Here is a 23437-nt window from a genome sequence, read left to right on the forward strand (position 1 = left end):
GGCAGAATAGATAATAAACATAATTCTCAAGGGCCTTAGGATTTTCTGAATGGTAAGCACTGGCTTCCACTTAAAGTCATCATCTGCAATAGTCCATAAGAAGAGAGTCAGCCTGTCTTTAGAAGCTTTCAACCCAGGCACTGACTTCTCTCTAGCAATGAATGTCCTACACAGTATCTTCTTCCAATAGAAGGCTGTTTCATTTACACTGAAAATTTGTTAGTGTAACCACCTTCACCATTGATCTTAGCTAGAACTTCTGGATAACTTGCTGCAGCTTCCACATCAGCACTTGCCATTTCACCTTCCATTTTTATGTTTTGGAGATGACTTCTTTCCTTAAAACCTCATGAACCAACCTTTGCTAGCTTCAAACGTTTCTTCTGCAGCTTCCTTGCCTCTCTCAGCTTTCCCAGAATTGAAGAGTTCGGAGCTTGCTCTGGATTAGGCTTTGGCTTACGGGGATGTTGTGGCTGGTTTGATCTTCTATCCAGACCACTGAAACTTTCTCCTTATCAGCAATAAGGCTGCTTCACTTTCCTATCATTCGTGTGTTCACTGGAGTAGCACTTTTAATTTCTTTCAAGAACTTTTCCTTTGCATTCACAATCTGGCTAACCGATGTAAGAGGCCTAGCTTTTAACCTATCTGAGTTTTCGATATGCCTTCCTCACTAGGCTTAATTATTTCTAGCTTTTGATTTAAAGTGAGAAATGCGTAACTCTTTCTTTCACTTGAATACTTAAAGGCCACTTCAGGGTTATTAATTGACCTAATTTCAAAATTGTTGTATCACAGAGAATAGAGAGGTCTGAGGTAAGGGAGAATGACGGGAGCATGACTGGTCAGTGGTGCAGTTAGATTTACCAATTAAATTCACCATCTTGTATGGGTGTGGTTCATGATTCCTCAAAACAATTATGATAATCACAAGAAAGCTCATTGATCACAGATCACCATAAAAGATATAATAACAAAAAAGTTTGAAATATTGTCAAAATGACCAAAATGCGACACAGACATGCATGAAGCACACGCTGCTGGAAAAAATAGCACTGACAGATTTGGTTGATGCAGGGTTGCCACAACCCTTAGTGTGTAAAAAAACACAGTATCTGCAAAGCACAATAAAGTGATGTGCAATAAGACAAGGTAAGCCTGAATATGAAACAGATAAAGCAGAAATGCTAAGGTTGAAACATGGGATGGGAGACCAGAACCCTTACCCCTTTCACCTCTACACCTGGGTTCCACAGAGACCAGTGTGAAGACTTAGTGGTAACTGGTTTGTCATTTTCTGAATTTATTTATAGTATCTCCAGTCATATTTATAATAATTTCTTATTGAATGTCTGCTACTTTCTCTTCAAGGATAAAAATAAACAATAGCATTCTCATTATATTATATTCTATCATTACATTTTCACTTTGTTCTACTAACCTTTTACCCTAAATACATCCTTGTTTAGCTCTCTTAATGATTTTTACTGTGGAATATAAAATAACAGATCCTGCTATTGCTTTACTGTTTAGTTACATGTGCATGAAAAACCTTAACCTTTTAGTGTCTTTATATCTTATCATTTTAAATATTTCTCTTTTGGCAACTGATTATGAAGTTCTGTCAGTGATCTTCTTTAATTGAGGCTCACAGACTTTTTTCTAATGTAGTTAACTGACAATTTTATTATAATACACTAATTTATGTAATTGTCATTTTTCTTTGCTGCCTTTGGCCAGTTACTTACAGGTTGTGGTATATATTACATATTTATTTCATTTTACCACACATTATATCTTCCAACCCATTTATCTATTTCTCAAACATTAACACTAATAAACTCTAACTTAGCTGCTTTTATTATTATTAACTAAATACATTTTGAGCTTCCCTGAAGGGTTGATATGTAACTTAACTGTTAACCCTATAATTTTGAACCACAGTTCATCAATCTAATTGAGAAATTTGAACTTTGTTATAAAATTCTATATTCATAACTTACAGTTCTTAAAAAAAAAATCCCCCAAGTTTTACTAAACTGGTTTTGCTTTATATCATCAAATCTTTTCTTAATAGTTTAACTCATTTATCTCTTGTAAGTCATTTTCAATCATACACTACTTTCAAGCCTATTTTATCTTAGTGATAATCTATTAAGAAACAATTTCAGGTTTACTAAGACCTCAAATGTTTCCTTCTACCTCCTAAGAGACATTCAATTTGGCCATACAATAGAATGAGAGCTATTATTTTTCTTAGCCATCATAAATCCTATTTTCAAAGTGTATGAAGTGAGGGCTGAAGTAGTTCTTGACCTCTCTTCCTTAAATAATATTGTAAGTTCTGTAATTTAGGTTTAAAAACCTATTATGTAAGAATCTTTAGCCCTGTTCCTGCTTTTTTGAAGCACTTTCTAATATTTATGCTGAAATCAGGCTGCAAATAAGGGAAATCTTTCTTATGTTTTTCATTATGGTCTTTATTTTGCATGTCTTTACATTTTCATGTGATGTTCTTACTATCCAAAGATACACTACATAAACAGATAATATAGCCATTATTTTTTCTTCTTGATGGTCTCTTTATCTCATTTTTCTGTGACTGAGATTTGCTTCTTTACCAGCTGCATTCATGATTTCCTTAAGGCCTCTATCCATGTGCCAATATCAACAGATCATTTATAAATTTAACTCCATCTTTCAGGATTTAACAGGTTTTCACAGTCAGAAGGAACTTAAAAGTGCTCCACCCGAAAAAAAAATACTTATTTTTTTACAGGAATTCTTTATTATAGTCAATCTACATTAAACTAGTTAATTTCAGAAGATTTATCTTGCTCAAAAGCTTTCTGCTAGAGCAGACATTCTGATTATTGTGGAAGACTATACAATTTTTTTCTTCCTCTTTTCATCACACAGCAACATTTACCTGTTAGCTATACAGGTTTGTTTTGTTTTCTTCTCACTTTTCTTTGTCTTATGTGGGATTTTTTTTTTTTTTTTTTTGGTCAGTTTTACTACTTTTTCTTCTACTATCCTCCTAATACTGTGTAGAATAAAAGGTTTACATAACTAATTCTCCATTCTCAATTATAATACTCACATTTGATACTGGAGATGTAAGATAGAACTGTAACACATGACTTTTTAATAGAAATAAGACCAAGCATAATGAATAGCTTTTCTTTACATTCTCCAGAATTTGAAATTAATAATACCATATCTCTGTAAGTGCTCAAGAACATGTATTTAATGTAGTAACTTGCATTTGTTCATTCTTTTCCTTGTTAAATATATATACACCAAATTAAAAAGTATTCTAGTATAAAATCTTGCATTGCAATAGCTAATATCTCTTCTTTATTATAAACACCCCAAGGTTTACCGCTACATGTTCTAACTTCTTCATGAAATCACTCGTGAGTATGTAATAATCATTATTACTGTATAATATCTTGAAATAACTAATTTTAGTTATTTAAAAATAATTTTTCCAAACCTAGACTTTTATTATAAATAAAATATATTGGTATCTGAAACAAATTCTGTAAAGGGATATGTTCTTTAACACAATCCTATTTTTCTTATTTTCTGTTTGTTTTACTCTTTAAAAGACCTAGTTTTCTAAGCAGTGTATCTTTAAATTATTATCCAATGGAAAAAAATATGGTCAAGAATCATTCAATATTTATAAAGGTATCCATTTTTATATGGTGCTTATTAAAATCATATCATAGGGATTTAAACAGGTCTATTTGGATCTTCCTGTTACTTATTTGACTCAAAACAAATGTATAAAATGTATAAAACTAGATAAATGTATTCAGTTTTGCAAAGGCATGAAAATCCAACAAATCTTTCTCATCCGATTGCATGAACTATTAGATGACTATTCGCACTTTTTTCCATAAAAATATTGTTTGAGGTATGGTACATTTCTAATGTAATTTTTCCAGTGCCTAACATTAGGTTTACTATAAATATCAGATGTTCTTTCACAGATTTTGAGATCTTAATAATATCAAAAACATATCACTGATGCTCTATGCCTTGAGTTGTCAATCTGAATGAAAATGACACCATTATTAGCATCATCACTAACAGATTTCTTAAATTAGCTGCCAATACTATCAATTACATATTTTGCTGTTACTTTAGAAATGAGCTTGTCATAAGCATGCCATTTGCCACTGTTTTATCTGGCTAACAATAAATTCAAGTGTTCTTTGACAAGGGACATCAGTAGGGCAGGGACTGGAGCTCAAATATTTTAATATTTGAGACATTTTAAAAATTGTGGCCAGAAGGTAATTTATGTATCCTCTTTAGGCCTCAATGTCTTCCTTAGTTAAGCTGCTGAGAGGATTCAATGAAATAATTCATGCAATGCACTTAACACAGAGCTTGGCACACACTAAGTGAAAGATTTTAGTAGTTGATAATAAAGATGATAATTTCCTAAAAAAAGAATTCAAAAACTAGTCCCAGCATTTATCAGATACTACAGACACATTTGACACATCTACTACTCTTTACCAGACTCTTCTTTCATTCTTTTTTACTTTCCTGTGTTCTATGTTCATGGCCTCATCAGTGAGGCTTTAGTAACATTATCTCTAAGAGGTTCATTAGGTGGCACTCAGAATACCTGAAATGGAAGCTATGTTCTCTATGCGCCTCTTTCACACATGTTGAAGCTTCCGATTGCTCTTGCTTGAAATAAATTTGCGGGAAGCTGCCTTTACTCCACACTAAGCATTGGAGAGAGAAAAATGGCCAGTGTCTCTGGGGAATAATTAACAAAAGACAGTTTGTTTCATCTTCATGATAAAATACAGCATCCCTATTAAAAGGCAAATTCATCATTTCCAAAAGTTAAATAGAATGACACTTTTAAAGTAATTCCAGCTGATTAAATTTAGGGCTTTGAAAAAAAAATTAATTCATGAATATACTCTGAATCTTTCATTTGATTTTAAAATGTATAAATGTTCATTTAACTTTGAGCCCTTGCCTCTCAGTGTTCTATTCTGAGCTAGTCAAACAAGTGGTAGCAGGCATGCTGGGCTCAATAATACTGCCTCTCATATTTAAATACTCTATTTCACTTGGATTGCAAATTAAAGACAGTCTCCTGAATGCTGACACATTTTCAATGATTGATTTTGCAAAACGTGTTGATTTTTCCTACACTGTTTTGCCTCTCTGTGTGTCAACTTTGGCCTTCTTTTCTTGCTCCTTTGCAGCACTGCTGTCTCTTTGAAGACATTGTCTGCCTGATATAAAAAAAAAAAAAATGTACATTAAACCTCATGACTAATTATGTGGATAGAAAATTCCCGATCTCAAACATAAAATACCCCTGCCCAGAAACCATAACAAAAGCTTCTGACTATGTACAAAACCCTTAATCAAACCTTTCACAGACTTGGATTAAAAGAAATCCCAATAATTTATTTTCTGTAAACGTTGTGTTTACATTCTTTGAAAACTTGATTTCTTATGCATGTTACATGCCTGTAAGTCAATCCATTTAATAGTAAACACCATGCTTTTCCCCACAAAAGTTTACACTTGCTATTAGTTCTACTTCAATTAAATACTACTCAGAAGAACTGTTTTATTAGAAAGACAAAACTGATTTGTCTTAACACAATGTCCATTTTTTAGTCCCTTCTCCATACTATGCATTAACAGAGTAGACTCTTCACAATAAATTCTACAATCTATGGATTAAGTACACAGCTTCTTTGTATTTTAAAAATATACTTGAAAAGAAAATAAACACATACTTTTTGCCCTTCAAATTCCCCAAAAGATACAAAAGAATTTCTCTAAATCTGAAAGTACAGTGCCTTACACACAGGTCACATATAGGATAGAGCATGGAATTTTTTGTCTCAGACAACCTATTTGCTGGGAAAATCATAATAGAACAGTTCTAGAGTTAATTTAACAAATCACTTTTTAAGAACAGTAACATGCAAGGCCATATTAAGCACTGTCAGTGACTGCCTGTAAGCAGTTTATAATGTAGTGTCTGTGTGCACACATGTTGGGGGAAACAGGTAAAAAAGACAACATACAAAATAGTGACCGTCTGAAATGATGAGGTGAGCATCGTGTGAAAGCACACCACGGGAACAAAGACAGAGAGAAGTTATGAACACTCCCCAGCGTGCCTCTTTAGCATGTCGGAATTTCCATAAAGCCTACCAGTCACCATTTGTTTCCACAACCAGTCCTAGCAACACACCTTCCTTGCTTCCAGTCTACCAAGTCTAGGTACTCTGCTATTTGGCTGTTGCTTGCCTTTTTGTTAGACCAACTCTCCTCTACCTCTAGTTGTACATCTCCCACCATTACCAAGTACAATAAAAGCATCACATGCCACCACTTTCCCACTATTTTGGGAAGCCCTGCAATGACTACCAGTGTACCAATTAACTAGTCCAACCCTGGAGATAAAATGATAGTTCCTTAAAACTGTGTTCCAGACTGGGAAGATGAGAGGAGGTGGGGTGAGAGTAGCCACATTAGTTACTCTTCAGAAATAGCCACACTACCTAAGCAGACCAGGTTGGATTAAGGTCTGCACATGAGCCAAAGCTGAGAATTCATTGCCTTTGTTGGCTCATGTCACTTCTTTAATTAATGTCACTTTCTCTGGTTTAATATCAGAGCAAGTGACAAGAGTGCTTCTGGATGAATTGTGTTTTCCGAGGACTGTATGGCACACTCTCCTGCAGTCTGACAGAGGGACGTGCCAGTTTTACTTGGCAGTTACAATGCACCAGCTTTAGTTTTAGTAGTTTAATTTGTGGCAGTTATATGTTTTGAATACGTTGAAGTATTCACAACGGTCTCATGGAATCTGTTCCATAGATAAAGTTTACACAGTGAAAAAGCAAAAGCAACGGCTATAAGGCGATTAGGAAAAGCTTCTCTTGGCCACAGCTGGTCTTACAGGCATTCCTGTAAATTTTAGAGCATTTAGAAGATATGATTAAAGTGATCAGAAGGAAGAGTGCCCTCTTTCGGGGGGTGGGGGAGGGGAGTTCTGTAGTGGGTGTGAGACAATCAGAAGGAAATATGATGTTTAGAACTCAATTTTATGCAAAATCCATTATTCAAGAAGCAAAGTTTATATACATGATAGACATGCAATGAAATAAATGTAAAAATAGAAAGTTTTGTTACTTATGCATTAAGTTGGTTCTAACATTTTGGTTAACTAAGTTTTTATTGATAGAAAACTCTGAAGATTTTCTGCATTGAGGAGAAAGGACTAAACTTTTTCCTTTGGTTTATTAAAAATCTTTCTGTTTCAGGATGACATTTTCTGAAGGTCTTTTATTTGGAGTTTTCTCTTCATCTCTTTTATACAATTTTGTGAAGCTTCATCAGTTCATAGTGAAAAGAGCTGCCTGCCACCAAGGAGTTCTTCTAAACTTTGCCTGCCCTTTCTAAATTTAGGGTTCTTTACTGCAGCAGGTTGAAGATCTGGCTTTGATTGCACCTGGCTCTGCTGGAGAATAGAAATATTCATCTCCACTGAATGCATGCTGCTTAAGTGCTGGAGGCACTTGCAGGAGAGTAACTCTCATTGGAAACTTCATTACAATACTTTCTCTTCCCTACATGAAGTAGTAATTCTCATTCACCAAAGATAGGATTTTGCCTGACACAGCCACAGGAGCTGCTGTTTGACTTTCAAAATTAATCAACTTCTAAGCTGGAGTAGAAATGGCATGTCCTTTAACCTTAAGCACAAAAAGCTCTCAACAGACTGTAGTTTTTATATCCCTGGATGGGAATTTGGGCCCCTGATACTTAAACTTGATTCACATACTGGGTTTCTGGCATGCTTTTGCCCATACCCATCTGCTAGCCTGGCACTGTGCCCATTCAGAAGGTGTGATGCCAGTTTCAATAGGGCATAGGTGCCAATCAAAGATGGGTTTGGAGGGGCAGCATGCAGAACGCAGCAAAAGTCAGTTCTTCTGCCAGAAGATCCTCCTGTTATCATATAATGCCAATGAAGGGCCACATGCTTCATTGCTTGGGATCACATTGCATCTGTAGATGTTTCTGGCCTTCAATGGATGTCTTTCTACAGAATATTTCCCTCAAGTATTACTTGATAGAAGATGTTAAAGAAAAGATAAATCCACTTGGCTAACAAAAGGCCATGCTTTTAAAAGAGACAAGGGAAGTCCTCAACAATTATCTTGAAATAATTGCTGAGTTTTCTCTCTTTTCTCCTTAAAATATTTTTTAATGGAGCATACAATAGAGTGTTCAGGAATAACTCAGTCCATGTGATGGAGCTATCAGGGACGAACATTCTAAAGAAATACTAATTGCAAAATCAAGTATCTAAGCAGTATAAAAACCATAAGTGCCTTTAAGTGTAGATGATGAACAAATTTTCATCATCCAAGTAGCTAATTTCTAATGAGCTCTCTCATTTAGAGCTTTAAAGTTTCTTAATTTTCTTCTCATTTATCTGATATAGATATTCCTGTGTCTTAAAAGAAGAAACACACCTCATACTATTTATTCCTCTTCTTCCTTATCTAAAGAAAAAAAAAAAAAACCTAAAACACTTCAGAAGCAGAAGTCTATCCATATTTCATAAGGAAGCCAGAAGCTCTCAAAAGCTGAGAATTCTTTTATTGTGTGGCAATAGAGGTGAGCTCATTTCAGAAAGAAGAAATTTCCCCATAGCAATAGGCTTCAAATTAAAAAAAAACCTTGACCACTGTAAACAGTTACAAGATAGTAACAGATGCAGTGGAAGAGACATAATATATAAATGCACTGAAGGACAGAGTATTTTATAAATCTTCCCTTAAGGCAAAAGAATTTGACAGTAAAGTGTTGAAAATGAAGAAGAATCATAATATGAAATATGCTTAAAAAATAGATATTTTAAAAAAATGAAGAAGCCAAGTCTTATAAGTCTCCATTTTAATGGAAGGAACCCAAACTTTCTAAACACCTAGATTTCTTAACTGATAGATAATTGGGTACTGCTATCTCTTTAAAAACTCAAAATTTAAATATAAACAAAATTAAAATACATCTTACAGAGACTTTTATTTCTTGTCTGTCAGTCCAACAAACACATTAAATTTACAAAATTTCAAGTGATCCCTTCCTCATTTTGAGTTTATATTACCTATTATTTACACCTTCTGGAAACTAATTTATCATAAATACTATAGTTTCTAGTACAAATTTTTCTCATTTTCACATTTATTCAATTCTTTTCTTCATTCCCACAGTATCATTTGCAAAATTGCCTAATAACAATTGCAGTGGCACCACAATGTTGCACTGCATCAAATAAGGCTATTTATCTCAAAGCTCTCTCTATAAAACACTACCAAAATAACATTTAATAACGTAATATGTCATGAAGCAATATGTATTCCAACACACTACTTTGTTGCTAGCATTATCATTGTACTCTTCTAAACTTTATTCTGCATACCTTAAAATCAATCTATTATAGCTCACTATAAAGATAGTAAAAAATTATTTTATGAAGAAGTAAAACAAATTCTATGTATGTGGTTTATATTTACTTGTTAAAAATATGTGTTTCCTTATCAGTAAAATAAATGAGTTAAACTTTGATAATTTTTAAAAACCTACCCCCAACAAAAAATTCCTTCTATGTTTCTAAAGCACAAAATTAGGCTAATCTGACAGCATGATCCAAAAATGTCTGGCAGTCACTTTGATGAAATTTAAACATCTGTCCATGGATAAATGATCTGATTTTTAGGCTTCACCACAGTTAACTTTAGTTATAAAAATATGTTATTCTTTATAAAAGCTTTGAGATAATACCTAAAAGATATTGCTACTGATGCCCTGTCAATAAAGCATATGCACATTCTTTTAGATGATGTCATGATAGTTGCCTTGTCTCAACTCTCCTGGTGACTAAGGATACGCATCTGTAGGAGTAGACCAAAGTTAAGAGTGACATCTATAATTATGGAAGAGAACAAAGCAAACTAGCTTGTGTGGGTTAAGTACTCCAATCTCAGTCTCAATTTCTTAGGCAAATAACTGTTGAACATCTATTCTGTGCTTGACACTCCAAAGATGCTAAATGGTCATCACCGCGCCCACCTTCAAGAAACTAAAACTTCTACAGATAAATCATATCTTTTACTTATATAATCAGCCTTCAAAAGAATATGGCTAAAGTTTATCCTGTAATTCTGTTATTCTCAATTTTGAATAATTTCTAAAACCAATAGCTTTCATATCTGAAGCAGATAAATACAGCTTGTATGAGAACTTTTCACTACTATAGCAAATTTTAGGGGGAGCTTTTTTCAGTAAAATGTCATAAAGTCTTCTGTTGACATTCTCTATGTTCTCAGTTTTACCACATTAGTAGTTAAATCCACCAAAATTCATAGAATAAATAGAAAATTCACCCTTCCAATGGAGTTCTTTGTCATCGTCTTAACTATGGCAGCAACTTTTTTTTTTTTTTTTTTAAAGACAGTCTCACTCTGTCACCTAAACTAGAATGCAGTGGTGCGATCTTGGCTCACTACAACCTCCTCCTCCCAGGTTCAGGCAATTCTCATGCCAGTCTCCTGAGTAGCTGGGACTACAGGCACACATTACCAGAACCAGCTAATTTTTTGTATTTTAGTAGAGATAGGGTTTCACCAAGTTGCCCAGGCTGGAGCATAGGCAATCCACCTGCCTGGGCCTTCCAAAGTGCTAGGATTACAGGCATGAGCCACTGAGCCTGGCCCCACTATGGCACCAGTATTAAGAATGGGAATGTCTAAGGAAATAAATAAATAAATTACATTTATTAAATGCTTATCAAGTTCCTTAAAAACAAAATCATTTAATTCTCCTCACAATTATTGTTATCACAATTATGCAGAATAGAAACAAAGAACCCAAAGGATTAAGTAACTAGATGAGTGAGTGGCTTCATCAGGTCAGGATTCAGGTCATATATGCCTAATGCCAAAACCTCTGCTATTATTTACGCAATTCTCCCTTAATTTACTTGGTTCTATGTTATACCTAGCATTATAATTAAATTCTAACCCTCAGTTTTCTCTCCTTCCTGAAGTTTAAAAAACTTTTTCACTTATTTGATACTAAAATGATAGCAATTTTTCCCATCCCCAAACCAGCTTCCTTTCTTCTTTTTTCCTCCCCTTCTCTTTTCATATTCAAAGAAAGAACTTTGACTTTGTTCTTGTATTCAGACTTCTTTTCACTCTTCTATTTATATTAATGCCAGAGGCACATTATTTCTCCAGGTCAAGAGTAAATACCAAACTTCTCTGCCCCTTCCCCTTAACTGTAAGCTGCTGATTACCAAAAGGCCCTGGCTACTGATGTCAACGCTAGAGGACAGTTGTACATGCACAATGAGCTAGACAGAGCGGCTAGTTTCTTCTCAGCCTTAGGCAGTAAATGCTGATCAAGTGTCTGCTGAAAGGGGGTATCTGGAAAGAATACCTGAAATGAATGTAGCTGGACACAAAGGTATTCAGGAAAATCTGAATTTTACTGCTTCTTCTCTTCATTTATATAGAGGAAGTGATAAGAACCATGGTAAAATGCAAAAACATTATGTAATTTCATGTTGATTTGTTTGTATAGCTTTGAAAAAAGTAAAAACTAAGTTTAGTGAAGTTAAACTGATTCTACGACTCATTAGCATCACTTTTAATGGAACAGTTACAACATTTGGAACACACATCTTTATCACAAAATCTGAAGTATCAGAGCCTTTTTTCTGAAAATAGCTAAATATTTCTTTAAAGTCCTTCCTCAATGGTGTGCACTCGCTAATCTTCCTAGGGTCCAGGTTTTAAAGTTCAGATACTAGAGAATGTTCCATTACATACTGAACCCTGAAATATATTATAAAACAAATAGTATTATTTTAGTAATAAAAAAAATAAGTAGGCTGGGCGCAGTGGCTCACGTCTGTAATCCCAGCACTTTGGGAGGCCGAGGTGGGCAGATCACCTGAGGTCAGGAGTTCAAGACCAGCCTGGCTAATATGGCAAAACCCCATTTCTATTAAAAATACAAAAATTAGCCGGGCATGGTGGCAAGTGCCTGTACTCCCAGCTACTTGGGAGGTTGAGGCATGAGAATTGCATGAACCTAGGAGGTGGAGATTGCAGTGGTCTGAGATTAAGCCACTGCACTCCAGTCTGGGCCACAGAGTGAGATTCCATCTCAAAAAAAAAAAAAAAAAAAGTAAAAGTATGTGACACTGTACTTAAGACTGAAAGAAGCAAAGATTTTTCTGCATTTGAATAGGGACAAGTAAGTCACATGCCTATGCAAGTATATTCCCTTATCATAACAGTAACAATAGTGACTATGTGTACACATAAATACATACAGATATGCAGACATACACTAATTAATCTTAAACATTGATTTGAATTTAAATACATATAATATTTACATTTCAAAAAGAGAAAAGAGGTAAGATCAACATAGTCAATGTTTTTTTCTAGTTCTTTGAAATTACTCAAATAATACAAACATTAGAAAACCAAAAGTGATAAGCTATGGAATCCAAGCCTATAGCTCAGCCACATCAGAAATAATGTATTCAACACTGTATCTCGACCTTCAGTCAAGACAGTATACTAGAGATCTTAATGCTTTGCTGTAATACAGAATTCACTAAGTTCAAGTTTCAAACAATACTCATTCTCACATAGTCTTTATATGTAATATTCTATACAGTAGCCACATGTAGTTACTGAGCACATGAGCCACGTGGTAATTGGGCTCTTGAGACTAGATAAACCTTAGATTTTGAAGACTTTCATTTAAAAAAGTAAAATATTTCATTTGTTTATGTTAAGAGCATATTGAAATAGTATTTTTGATATACTGCATTAAATATTATTAAAATAATTTCACCTGTTTCTTTTAATGTATTTTAATGTGGCTCCTAGAAAATTTTAAACTACATATGTAGCTTGTATTACATTTCTATTGAACAGTGTTGACTATGTCACTAAATCTAGCACTTAATAATCACAGCATTTTGCAATTTCAAGCAAGTTCAAACCCTTTAAATGGGGTAATTGTCCTTTACTTGGCCCATACAATTTTTTGTGCTGGTCTTGTCTTTCCAACTAGATTAGACACTGAAGTATTTAATAAGCAGCTACTTATTGACCAAATTTTATTCATTCATTCAAAACTACAATCTTAGTTTTATCAGAAGAGGATCTTTATGTTTCAGGATCCATGAAGCATGTTTTTCTGGAAATATTTCATGAGAACCCAAGATTCCCTCAAAGGAGGTATTTTATCAACTCCTTAAACTCCTGTGGAAATAGATGTGATCTCAGCCAGTACATTTAGGAGAATTTATTCTTGAGGGTATATTTTTAAAAATCATTAACATTTTCCTTATTTTATTCATCAATCTTTTAATGGATATCCCTTCCTCAACACAGATTTAAGATAGCCTTGAATGATTCATTAAAGTTCAGTGTAATTTTTAAATGCTTAAATGCAATGTAAAGGCCTACCCAGCCCATGGTTCCTTACTGTACCACAGATCACAGAAAATAATTTTGAGTGTTTATTTTTTCAATTATCCCAAGAATGGCACATCCCTAGGACCACTCTAGATGCACTAGAAGTTAATTTATTCCATAGAATAGATGCCTTAAGTTTTATCTATGAATTCTCCAGTAGAGCCCAGTTAAGAAATGACTAGACCTTTGCTTTCCCTAAATATTAATGATTAAGATTCACAGAAAGTATTTTTATCTATACAGTTGTGGTTTCTCATCTGAAAAAAGCATGTTTCTAAGAAAACAAGTTCTCAAAAAAAAAGAAAGCATTTTGTCTGGCATATTGTAAAATTATGCTCTAAAAAGCCTTCTAAGAGTTATTTAGAAAAACATGGACAACAAGGAGTGGGTCAGTGATGTCTTGAACCCAGACACTGTACTATATTATTACTTAATCAAATACAATCATGAATTTTAATAAAGTACACATATGAATTCCATATTTCCATTCTTAAAATGTCACTAAGTAATCACAGCTACAGTCACAGAAATAAGAATAATTGGTAATTTAAGGTTTTACTTTACCTAAATATATCAATCCAAATCCTCCAGAGCCAATCTTCTTGCCCAGTACCCACTGATTGCCTTCCATATCATCCAGAACCTTGCCTTCTGGAAGTGGAATAGGAAGTTTGTATTTTTCATTTCTTTTTGGTGGCATCACTTCTGTTGGCAGAAGGGGTGAGATAAATGGGAAAAAGTAAGAACAAATAAAACTCTTTAGAGTTAAAATACATTTCCCAAAATGTCTTCAATGGGGAACTTTCCCAGGTTCCTAGAAATTAGGATTCTAAAGTTAATTCAGTTTGGAAAAGCCCACACATTATATTCAAATTAGAAATTCATATACATTACAATATTGAGATCTAACAGATACGGATATTTAAAAAAAACAGAAGCAAATTAATCAAATTTCATTTAATACAACACTTCCAAAATTCATTTCCGGGGTCTATAGCACATATTAACATGCAGGATACACCTTAAGCAACAAGAAATTAACAATTTCCAATGAAAAAATAAAATAAATTTCATACACATAGAAATACTGCTTTCATTGAGAATGTAAAATGTTAAAAGTGAGAAGGTCTTCAGTCACTAGAACACAGAACTGGATTGGGAAGACACAGACAATGGCAATGGACATCATCACCACCAAGCAAAGCATGTGACACCGAGTAGGTACTCAGTAAACATTTGTTAAATGAGCCAGGGATTTTCATGGATATGTAATTTAGCAGAACACTAGGCCATCGGGTAGTTCCCGGGCTGCCAAAATATTCTCAGCATTTTGTCTTCTTACCCTCTCTCAGTTCATCACAGTGAAAATAGTCCTGCCTTAGAGATTACTGCTGTGCCACCAACAACAAAAACATAATCTCCATAGCACAGCCATGCAACTTTAATCAACTAATTATAATTGTATATAGGTTAGCAAATTTCTCAATGGGAAATTCTGAGTTAAAAGAGAAAATTTCTTAGGGGAAAATATATATATGCCAGCATATATGCCTCAAAATAATTTAAATGTGAAGGTTAACCATGATCCTCTAAGTATTTCTGAAGAATTTTTTAAAACTATTAAGAGTTTCTGACATGAAAGTTATTTATAAACATATACACGTAAAGTTTTCTTAATATAATCTTCCTATCTTCCATAAGTGTCTGTTTTTCCTCCTTCACTTAACTGCTTTTTTACTTAGCAGCATCATCCCAGGTAGAGTCGCTGCGTGTATCTTTAACAATATTCACCTGTCCTCCTCCTGATAGGCACACAAGGGAAGCTGGGAATTTGGATGGTGAACCATGCCTGGAGCATTGATTGTATCATAAAGTAGGAAAAGTTTTGTGGAGGTTTCCCTCGACCAGTACATTATAGATGCTGGTACCTATTACAGATTTACTGATTTAAAACTTAAAAGTCTCCGAAGTGTAAAAAACTACTGATTAAGGCATAAAGTCTAAATAATTATAAAGAGGATAAACACATTTTGGGGCAAGGCAGTGGCTTCAGGGCTTGAGGCGGTAAAGGAGACCCTGACTACGAAATGCACATCCTGGGGGCGGGTCCCGAGTTCTTCTGCTCGGGGAAACGACAGCCTCCTCTCAGGGCCAGTCCCTATCAGGGGTGTCCCTTTGGCTTCTGGGTACATTCCCAAGGCTAAGATGAAGTCCTTAACACGAGTTTCCGGGCAAACTGATACCCAGAGGTTAACATGAGCCAGGGCTGACCTCCAACCCCGCCGCGGCCCCTGACCCTGCGGGAGGAATCGAGAGCAACGCGGCGCAGCCGCCTGGTCCGTCCGCCCTTAGCGCGCCGGGGAGCCACGACCAGCCTTCCCGCCCCAAGTTCTCTCTGCACCGGCAAAAAGAGAAACGCCACCCTCTTTTCCACTGACACCTCGGACCCCGCTTTTGGCCAACGCGAGTAGAAGGGGACGCCTGGTTCTCACCCCCAGAGGGGAAAAAGGAACCAAACGCGGAAGCAGAGACCAAGCCCAGGGCATGACTAAGACGCAGCCCAGAGTCCCCGGCGTCTCACTCCGACGGCAGCTCTTTCCCGGGCGGGGCCGCGGCTCCGGCAGTGCAAGCGGAGAGCGGAGCGCGGAGGTGCTGCACCCCAACCAAGACCCCAGAGCAAAAGACTGACCCGGCCTCAGTGTCCCTCGCCGCCGGGCCGCGCGCACCGCCTCCTGCCTGCCGCTCGGGACCAGGCGGAGCCCCCGGGCCTACAATCCCGCGGGGAGGCGGGCCCAGCATCCGAGCCGGCCCTCCTTAGGGCCTTCTTAACTTCTCACTAGCTGCCTCGGCCTCGCAGTGCAGCAGCCCGCGGAGCCTGGCACAGGCCGCAGCCGGTTCTTTTCAGCGGCCTGTCCACGCCCCGGAGACGCCCAGGGGAAGGAGAGGGCGCGGCTACAAATGTTTTTACCTCCACCCTGGCCCGCCAGCGTCTGGACGAAGAGCCGCCGCCAGACCAGTTTGGTACGAAATAAGCACGACCTGCATTTGTGTAGGAGTGTTAGGTCTCCTGTACCACAGCTTGAGTACCACGAGCTTCCAAATGGCCAGTACTTACCGAGCTCTCGCCGAGCAACTAGTGGTACTAGCGAACACTCCAGTTAGGAGGGCCTGTATGTAACTCACCGCGTTTAAATTCTCAAAGGCATATTGGTTCAGGACCTATTTCTGCCATTAATCGTTGGATAATTTTAACACCGTAATTACTTAACAAACTTCAGATTTTTTTTTTGTCTGTGAAATGAAAATAACCATAGTTATTAGATTATAAGGATATTGGTTATGATTATGATAATAAAGTGAGGACTTTATTAAGCAGTTTTCTAATACATAAAGACCCATATCGGCCAGGCGCGGTGGCTCACGCCTGTATCCATCACTTTGGGAGGCCGAGGTGGGTGGATCCTCTAAGATCAGGAGTTTGAGACCAGCCTGGCCAACATGGTGAAACCCCGTCTCTACTAAAAATACAAAAAATTAGCCAGGCGTGGTGGTGGACACCTGTAATCCCAGCTACTGGGGAGGCTGAGCCAGGAGAAGCGCTTGAACCCGGGAAACGGCGATTGCAGTATGCAGAGATGGCTCCACTGCACCCAAGCGTGGGCAACAAGAGCGAAACTCCGTGTCGAAGGAAAAAAAAAAGACTCATAGCTTATATTTTAGACTAAACCAAACAAATGCTTAGAAAAAGATTATTAATACTTAAGCCTTCTGCATAGGAACCACCAATAATTGGTTGGGATGCAAATACTGAAAGGAAAATTGGAGCCCTTTAATGAATTTGATAGAATAAGGAATTGGGACTTCCTACATCTTTCAGACGGTCACCAAAATGAAAGATGGCATGAGAAGGCGTTTCTAAAAACAAAAAAGTATTTTTAAAGAAACTTAGTCCATAGAATAATTGTGCCTTTAGTCATTCACTGGTCCAACAGTGTGCTTTCTTATTTTCGTAAGATATATATGTAACAGATGCAATTGGTTACTGATCCTAATATCCATATTGGGTATTCTTTCCTCCTTTCCAAATTTGTTCAGCTTTCCATCACTTCCCCGGGTCCCTTTTGGGAAGACACAACTCCAGCAACAGCCACAGCAGATTACTTGTAGGTGGTTCCTCTCCCTACAGGCATGTATCCAGTGTGTTAGTAAATCCTGTTGGCTCAACCTTCAAAATACATCCAACATCTATCACTTAGCACCTTACCTGCATTCTGGCCCAAACCATATTTTTTCTCTAGGTAATTGTATTACCCTGCTAAATATTTCATACCCTCTTACCCCTTTAGTCTGTTCACAACAAACAGCCACATGATCCTTAAAGCTTAAATAATTCCTGAACTTAAAACAATTCAGTGTCATTCCAATTTACTCACTGTTAGCCAGTCTTCACTATGACTTTAAACAGCATTTCTCAACCTGGGCACTATTGACAGTCAGCCGGGATAATTCTTTGTTGGGGGTATAGAAGGAGGAGGATGATTGAGAGGTAAGCTGTCCTGTGCATTGTAGCATATTTAGCAGTCTCCCTGGTCTCCTCAGCACTCCCTCCCACACAAGTTATAACAACCAAAATATCCCCCAACATTACCAAATTTTGCCAAAATTGCCCCTCGTTGGAAACAACAGTGATCTACCTGTTATGCACTCCCACTCCCCAATCTCCTATTACTCTCTTCAACCACTGTGGCCTGCTGTTCTCAGGAACGTTGCACATTTCCTGCCACTTGGACCACTCTTCAACCTGGTATCTATATGGCCTAGTCCATCACTTCCTTCAGGTCTTTATTTAAAAGTCATTTCAGTGAGACCTTTCGTAAACATCCTATCTGAAATTTCAAGCCACCCACAATATCTCATAGCCTCTTTCTCTGTATTTTCCCCTAGTACCTACTGCTGTACAGCCATATATTATACAGTTTATTATTTATTTTGACAAAAGACAATCTTTTTCAGTAAATTGTATGTTTCATGAGGTCAGGCAACATTTTTGCCTGTTTTCGTTACCACTGTATCCCCAATCCCTAGAAAGGATATAGACAACCATTTCCTTCTTGAATGCATAAATGAATCATGCGGGCCCCATTCCAATTCCCATGATTGGTTTAGACAGTATGAAATAAATATGTGTTGAGTCTAGATAACAAGAGGTGAAAAGAAGTTTCCTGGACACATTCTTGGAAGAGATAGTCTCTGATATGATGGTTAAAATGGCTGCAGTCATCGTGTGACCATGAAGGTGGGGAAAAGTACTAATCTAAAGCCCCAGGAATGGCAGAATATTCAACAAATGTTAGAACAGCTAGACATCCATATATACAAAAACAAAAAAAGAAGAAAGAAGAAAAACCCTTAATTCATACCCCATGTAAAAATTAACTTGAAACTGATCATACAGCTAAATCTAAATACAAGATGTAAATCTAAAACCTTTTAGAGAAAACCTAGCAGAAAATCTATAATCTTTAACTGTGTGTAGTTATAAAGTATAAAAAATTTAAAAGCTGGAAATCTAAAAGAAGAAATTGACAATTTAACTTCATCAAAATGAAAAACTTTTGCTTTTCAAAATATACTATTAAGTTACCAAGGATTTGGAACAACTTGGAACTCTCTTATATTGCTGTTGATGGTACAGCCACTCTGGAAAACAGTTTGGCAGGTTCTTATAGTGTCAAACATACAATTAAAATACAACCCAGCATTTGCATATTTACCCAAGATAAATCCAAACCTGTATCCACACAAAGAATTAGAGCAGCTTCATATATAATAGCCAAAAACTGGAAATAAATTTCCATCAACTGGTGAATGAATAAGCAAATATACAATGAACCATCACTCAGCAATAAAAAGGAGCAAAGCACCAGTATAGTCAACAAGCTGGATGAATATCAAAAACACAATGCTATGTAAAAGAAAAAAGACACAAAGGAGTATATACAATATAATCCTTTATTCGAAATTGAAGAGCTGGGATTGACTGCAAAGAGCTGAAACATTGCAAATGTTAAATTTCTTTACTGTGGTAGTAGATACATTATTATACATTTGTCAAAATCCCTCTAATTGTATACTTAAAATTGAATTGTATATAAATTATGCCTCAATAAAATCGATTTAAAAGAATGGCAAAAGAGAAAGATAGGAAAATCCTGAGTCTTTGAGGCCATTATTGAACTACTAATTCAACTAATCGTGAACCACCACATTTTCATCTTCATCCATGAGATGTTAAGTGTTCTTATTTAAACCACTTAGCATTGGTTTTTATATTTCTTGCAGCCAAAATCTTCCTAACAGCAAAATAAAGTTTCAAGTTTCATAAGTGCCAATGATTTTTAAATGTTAATAAATTTGTACTAAATAAAAATGGCAACAGAGGAGCAGGTAAACCTATATTGAGAATATGTGTTTTTTTAAAGTGTTGGGATTTAATGCAGAATTTTATGATTCAGAGCATATTGCTGTGTGTATGTTTCAAGATGAAAACTGACAGAATATAGAAATACAAATTTTGGAACTAGTGAAAGAACATCTTCTGAATGAACATGATGAGAAACAAGAAAGAAAAGAGAATCTAGACATGAAAGCACTGAAGTGTGAGTCATCAGAAAAAAATATGGGGAAAACTAGGTTTTCAAACAAAGCTATTTTGATAGATCTTACAGGCTATGAATGATTCACCACAAATACACACACACACAAAAGGACTTTCTTGGCTGTATGCCAACTTGTAGGTATGGCATGGGTTCTGCTTTTCAAAGAACCAGGTGCTATAAAATGCCTACACTGGTTAAAAAGAAAAAGAAAAACCCAGCCATTTAGTAAGCATACTTTACAAGGCCAGGATCATTTCAAATCAATTAAAGTGTTAAAGATGATGCATAGACAAAACATTCAGAAAAAGCCAATTTTTGTTACTTAAAGTGAGATAAGATCATATCAGTGGAAACGTTTTGCCTGCCAAAGAAGAGCTAGTTTTTTGCTTTATAAAAATCAGGAGGCCATTTGCACTCATAAACTTACAATCTCTAAACAGCTAAGCAGTTCCTGACATAGAAATTTTGAAAATAATAGAATTCAGGTAAATGGAATTCCAAGCCCATTAGATACACAATCAGACCAAATACCTATGTCCTCTGCATTCTTTACATATAAGATAATTACAAAGTATAAACTTAACCATCCAAATGACATAATTCTTGATTGTCTATATAAATGAAGGATTAGAATATTAAAAATAATTTAAAATGTCGTATCAGTATGTCATGTAAACCAAAAAGTATCTGAGATAAGTCTCAATCAATTTAGAAGTTTGTTTTGCCAAGGTTAAGGACATACACGGGATACAGCCTCAAGAGGTCCTGAGAACATGTGCCCAAGATGGTTGGTTTTATATATTTTAGGGAGACAGAAGATATCAATCAATACTTGTAAAATGTACATTGGTTCAGTCTGGAAAGGCCCAACAGCTTGAAAGGGGGGTGGGATGAGGGAGTTCCAGGTCATAGGTGGATTCAAAGATTTTCTGAGTTTATCTAAAGACCTGGAATCAGCAGAAAGGAATATCTGGGTTAAGATAAAGGACTGTCGAGACCAAGGGTATTAGTTTACTGATGGAGCCTCCAGGTAACAGGCTTCAGAGAGAATAGACTTTAAATGTTTCTTATCAGACTTAAAAAGATGCCAGATTCTTAGTTTATTCTCTCCTGGATCGGGAAAAAGACTCGGAAAGGGAAGGGGATTCTCTACAGAATGTAGATTTTCTCCACAAGAGAAAGTTTTGCAGGGCCATTTCAAAACATGTCAAAGAAATATATTTGGGGGTAAAATACTACATTTTTTTTCAGGGCCTGCTATCTGTCACATTGGTATCTTACTGCTATGAAAGGTCTGTCTTGTCAGTGTTAAGGTCTGTGCTTTAATATTAATGCTGGTCAGTTGTGTGGGAATTTCAAAGGGAAGAGGGTGTAATGAGGCATACCCAAACACCCATTTCCATCATGGCCTGAACTGGTGTTTCCAGTTAACTTTGGAATGCCCTTGGCTGAAAAGAGGGGTCCATTCAGTTAGTTTGGGGGCTTAGAATTTTATTTTTCATTTATAGTCAAAAGTCTCAATAAAATTTTTTTAAGGATATTAATTTGTAGAACCTTGCTGCAAACAATGTAAATGTAAATATGTATCAGATTGTCTCTCAAACAATTGAGTGTAGTAAACCAAATATTGACTAGCCAAAAGTGGTATGATTCTTATCCTGTCCATTCCCCAAATACATGCACCATAAAAGGTTAATTATAAGACTATATTTACACTCTACATCCTTTTTTTTCCCCCAATTAACATCCCTGCAGTAACCAAAAACATGAGCTGGATAAGGAAGAGAAGAGGAGCTGGCTGAATGATTTTTAAGTAGAAGCTGAATGTTCAGTAAGAATAGAGTTGTTGAAGCATTCAGAGGAGAGGTAATAAATAGTTTCCCTGTGTGTCATGTAAGCCATGCTTTTAGGCTTTCCTTTCAGGCGATTGCAACAACATCCTCCAAGGGACTTGAAAGAACCTTCTATTCCCCAAATATTCCTGGCCATTCCCAGTGACTATCTCAGATGTGCTCCATCGCTTTCTCTCTCCTGCTGTGAACCTTTTGGTTGATATCTACTGTTGAGACATAGTTTACCCAACAAATTAGGTGGAAGTACCTGGCTAATATTGCTAGCTGCCTTCTTCCACTCAACTCTATCCCTGACATTCTGTAGCTTGTAAGACATCAAAATGGACCTGGGTTTTCTGCAGCCCTTAAGACACTTAAGTTGTGGTCTACACAGAAGCAAAGGCTTCTCTTGTCCCTTTGGGTCACAATTTCTCTTACTGCTTTACTACTTCCACTACAGGGGCTAACAAATGTTTTAATGTAAACAGTGTATTTAGGTTTTCTTCTAAGTCTCACTGCCAATTTCTTGTGTAGACACAACAAGTGAAAGATGTTATGTTCAGATTTATTTTCCTTTAGATATCACAAAAGTTATTGGACAAACCTAGTCTTCCTGACTACCCCTTCCGTTACCTGTTAAACTGAGTTATCTCACTGAAGACTCCCTGTTATTTCAGGCAAATAAACTCGTATGTCTCTGGATCTAGAAATGAGTGAAAAATATAGATTCCATCTGAGACATACACAATTATCAAATTACTTAAGATATACCAATATTTAAATCTATTTATTATAAAATACATGCTTACCAGGGCAACATAGCGAGAACCTGTCTCTACCAAATTTTATTAATAAAAAGTAAAAAAAAAAAATTAGCCAGGTGTGGTAGTGTGTGCCTGTATTCCCAGCTACTCAGGAGGCTGAGGTGGGAGGATTGGGAGCCTGGGAGATTGAGGCTGCAGTGAGCTATGATCACAACGCTGTACTCCAGCCTGGGCAACAGAGTGAGACTCTGTCTCAAAAATAAGTAAATAAGTAAAAATAAAAAATAAATAAAAATAAAATACATGCTTATAGTAAATATTTAAGAAAATATCAAGAAGTAATTATAGAGGGGGAAGTTGCCCATAAAAAATTTTAAAAATAATCTCTGTTAACATTTTAGTACATGTCCTTTCAGTGTTTTGTTTTTTATCCCATAAAAAACAAAAGGCATCAAAAATGGACCTGGGTTTTCTGCTTTCTAGGTTATATGCTTTCTATAGTTGTACTCAAATTGCATGTATATAATATTTTTATTCTGCTTTTTTCAATTAGCAGTATAACAAACACATTTTCCCCCTCTCCAGTCATCAGTCATGAT

At 36.1% G+C, this 23437-nt stretch overlaps 1 protein-coding gene across 5 annotated transcripts in view; it reads right to left on the reverse strand.

The window, feature by feature from the left end:
- The window catches only part of VRK2 (VRK serine/threonine kinase 2), a 111034-nt gene extending 94500 nt beyond the window's left edge, over nt 1-16534 (reverse strand). For 4 of the 5 annotated variants that reach the window (XM_050754247.1, XM_050754246.1, XM_050754248.1 and 1 more), the window contains exons 1-2: nt 16273-16534; nt 14148-14288 (exon numbers count right to left, since the gene is read on the reverse strand). In XM_050754247.1, the coding sequence (XP_050610204.1) occupies nt 14148-14283 (136 nt within the window). In that variant the 5' untranslated portion in view covers nt 14284-14288; nt 16273-16534. Of the gene's footprint in view, nt 1-4648; nt 4786-14147; nt 14289-16272 lie in introns of those variants that run through there. The other variant, XM_050754250.1, reaches the window with a different exon arrangement.
- Nucleotides 16535-23437: the final 6903 nt, after the last annotated feature.

The sequence above is a fragment of the Macaca thibetana genome, chromosome 13 (genome assembly GCF_024542745.1).
Source record: "Macaca thibetana thibetana isolate TM-01 chromosome 13, ASM2454274v1, whole genome shotgun sequence".
In the NCBI taxonomy this organism is placed as follows: Eukaryota; Metazoa; Chordata; class Mammalia; order Primates; family Cercopithecidae; genus Macaca; species Macaca thibetana.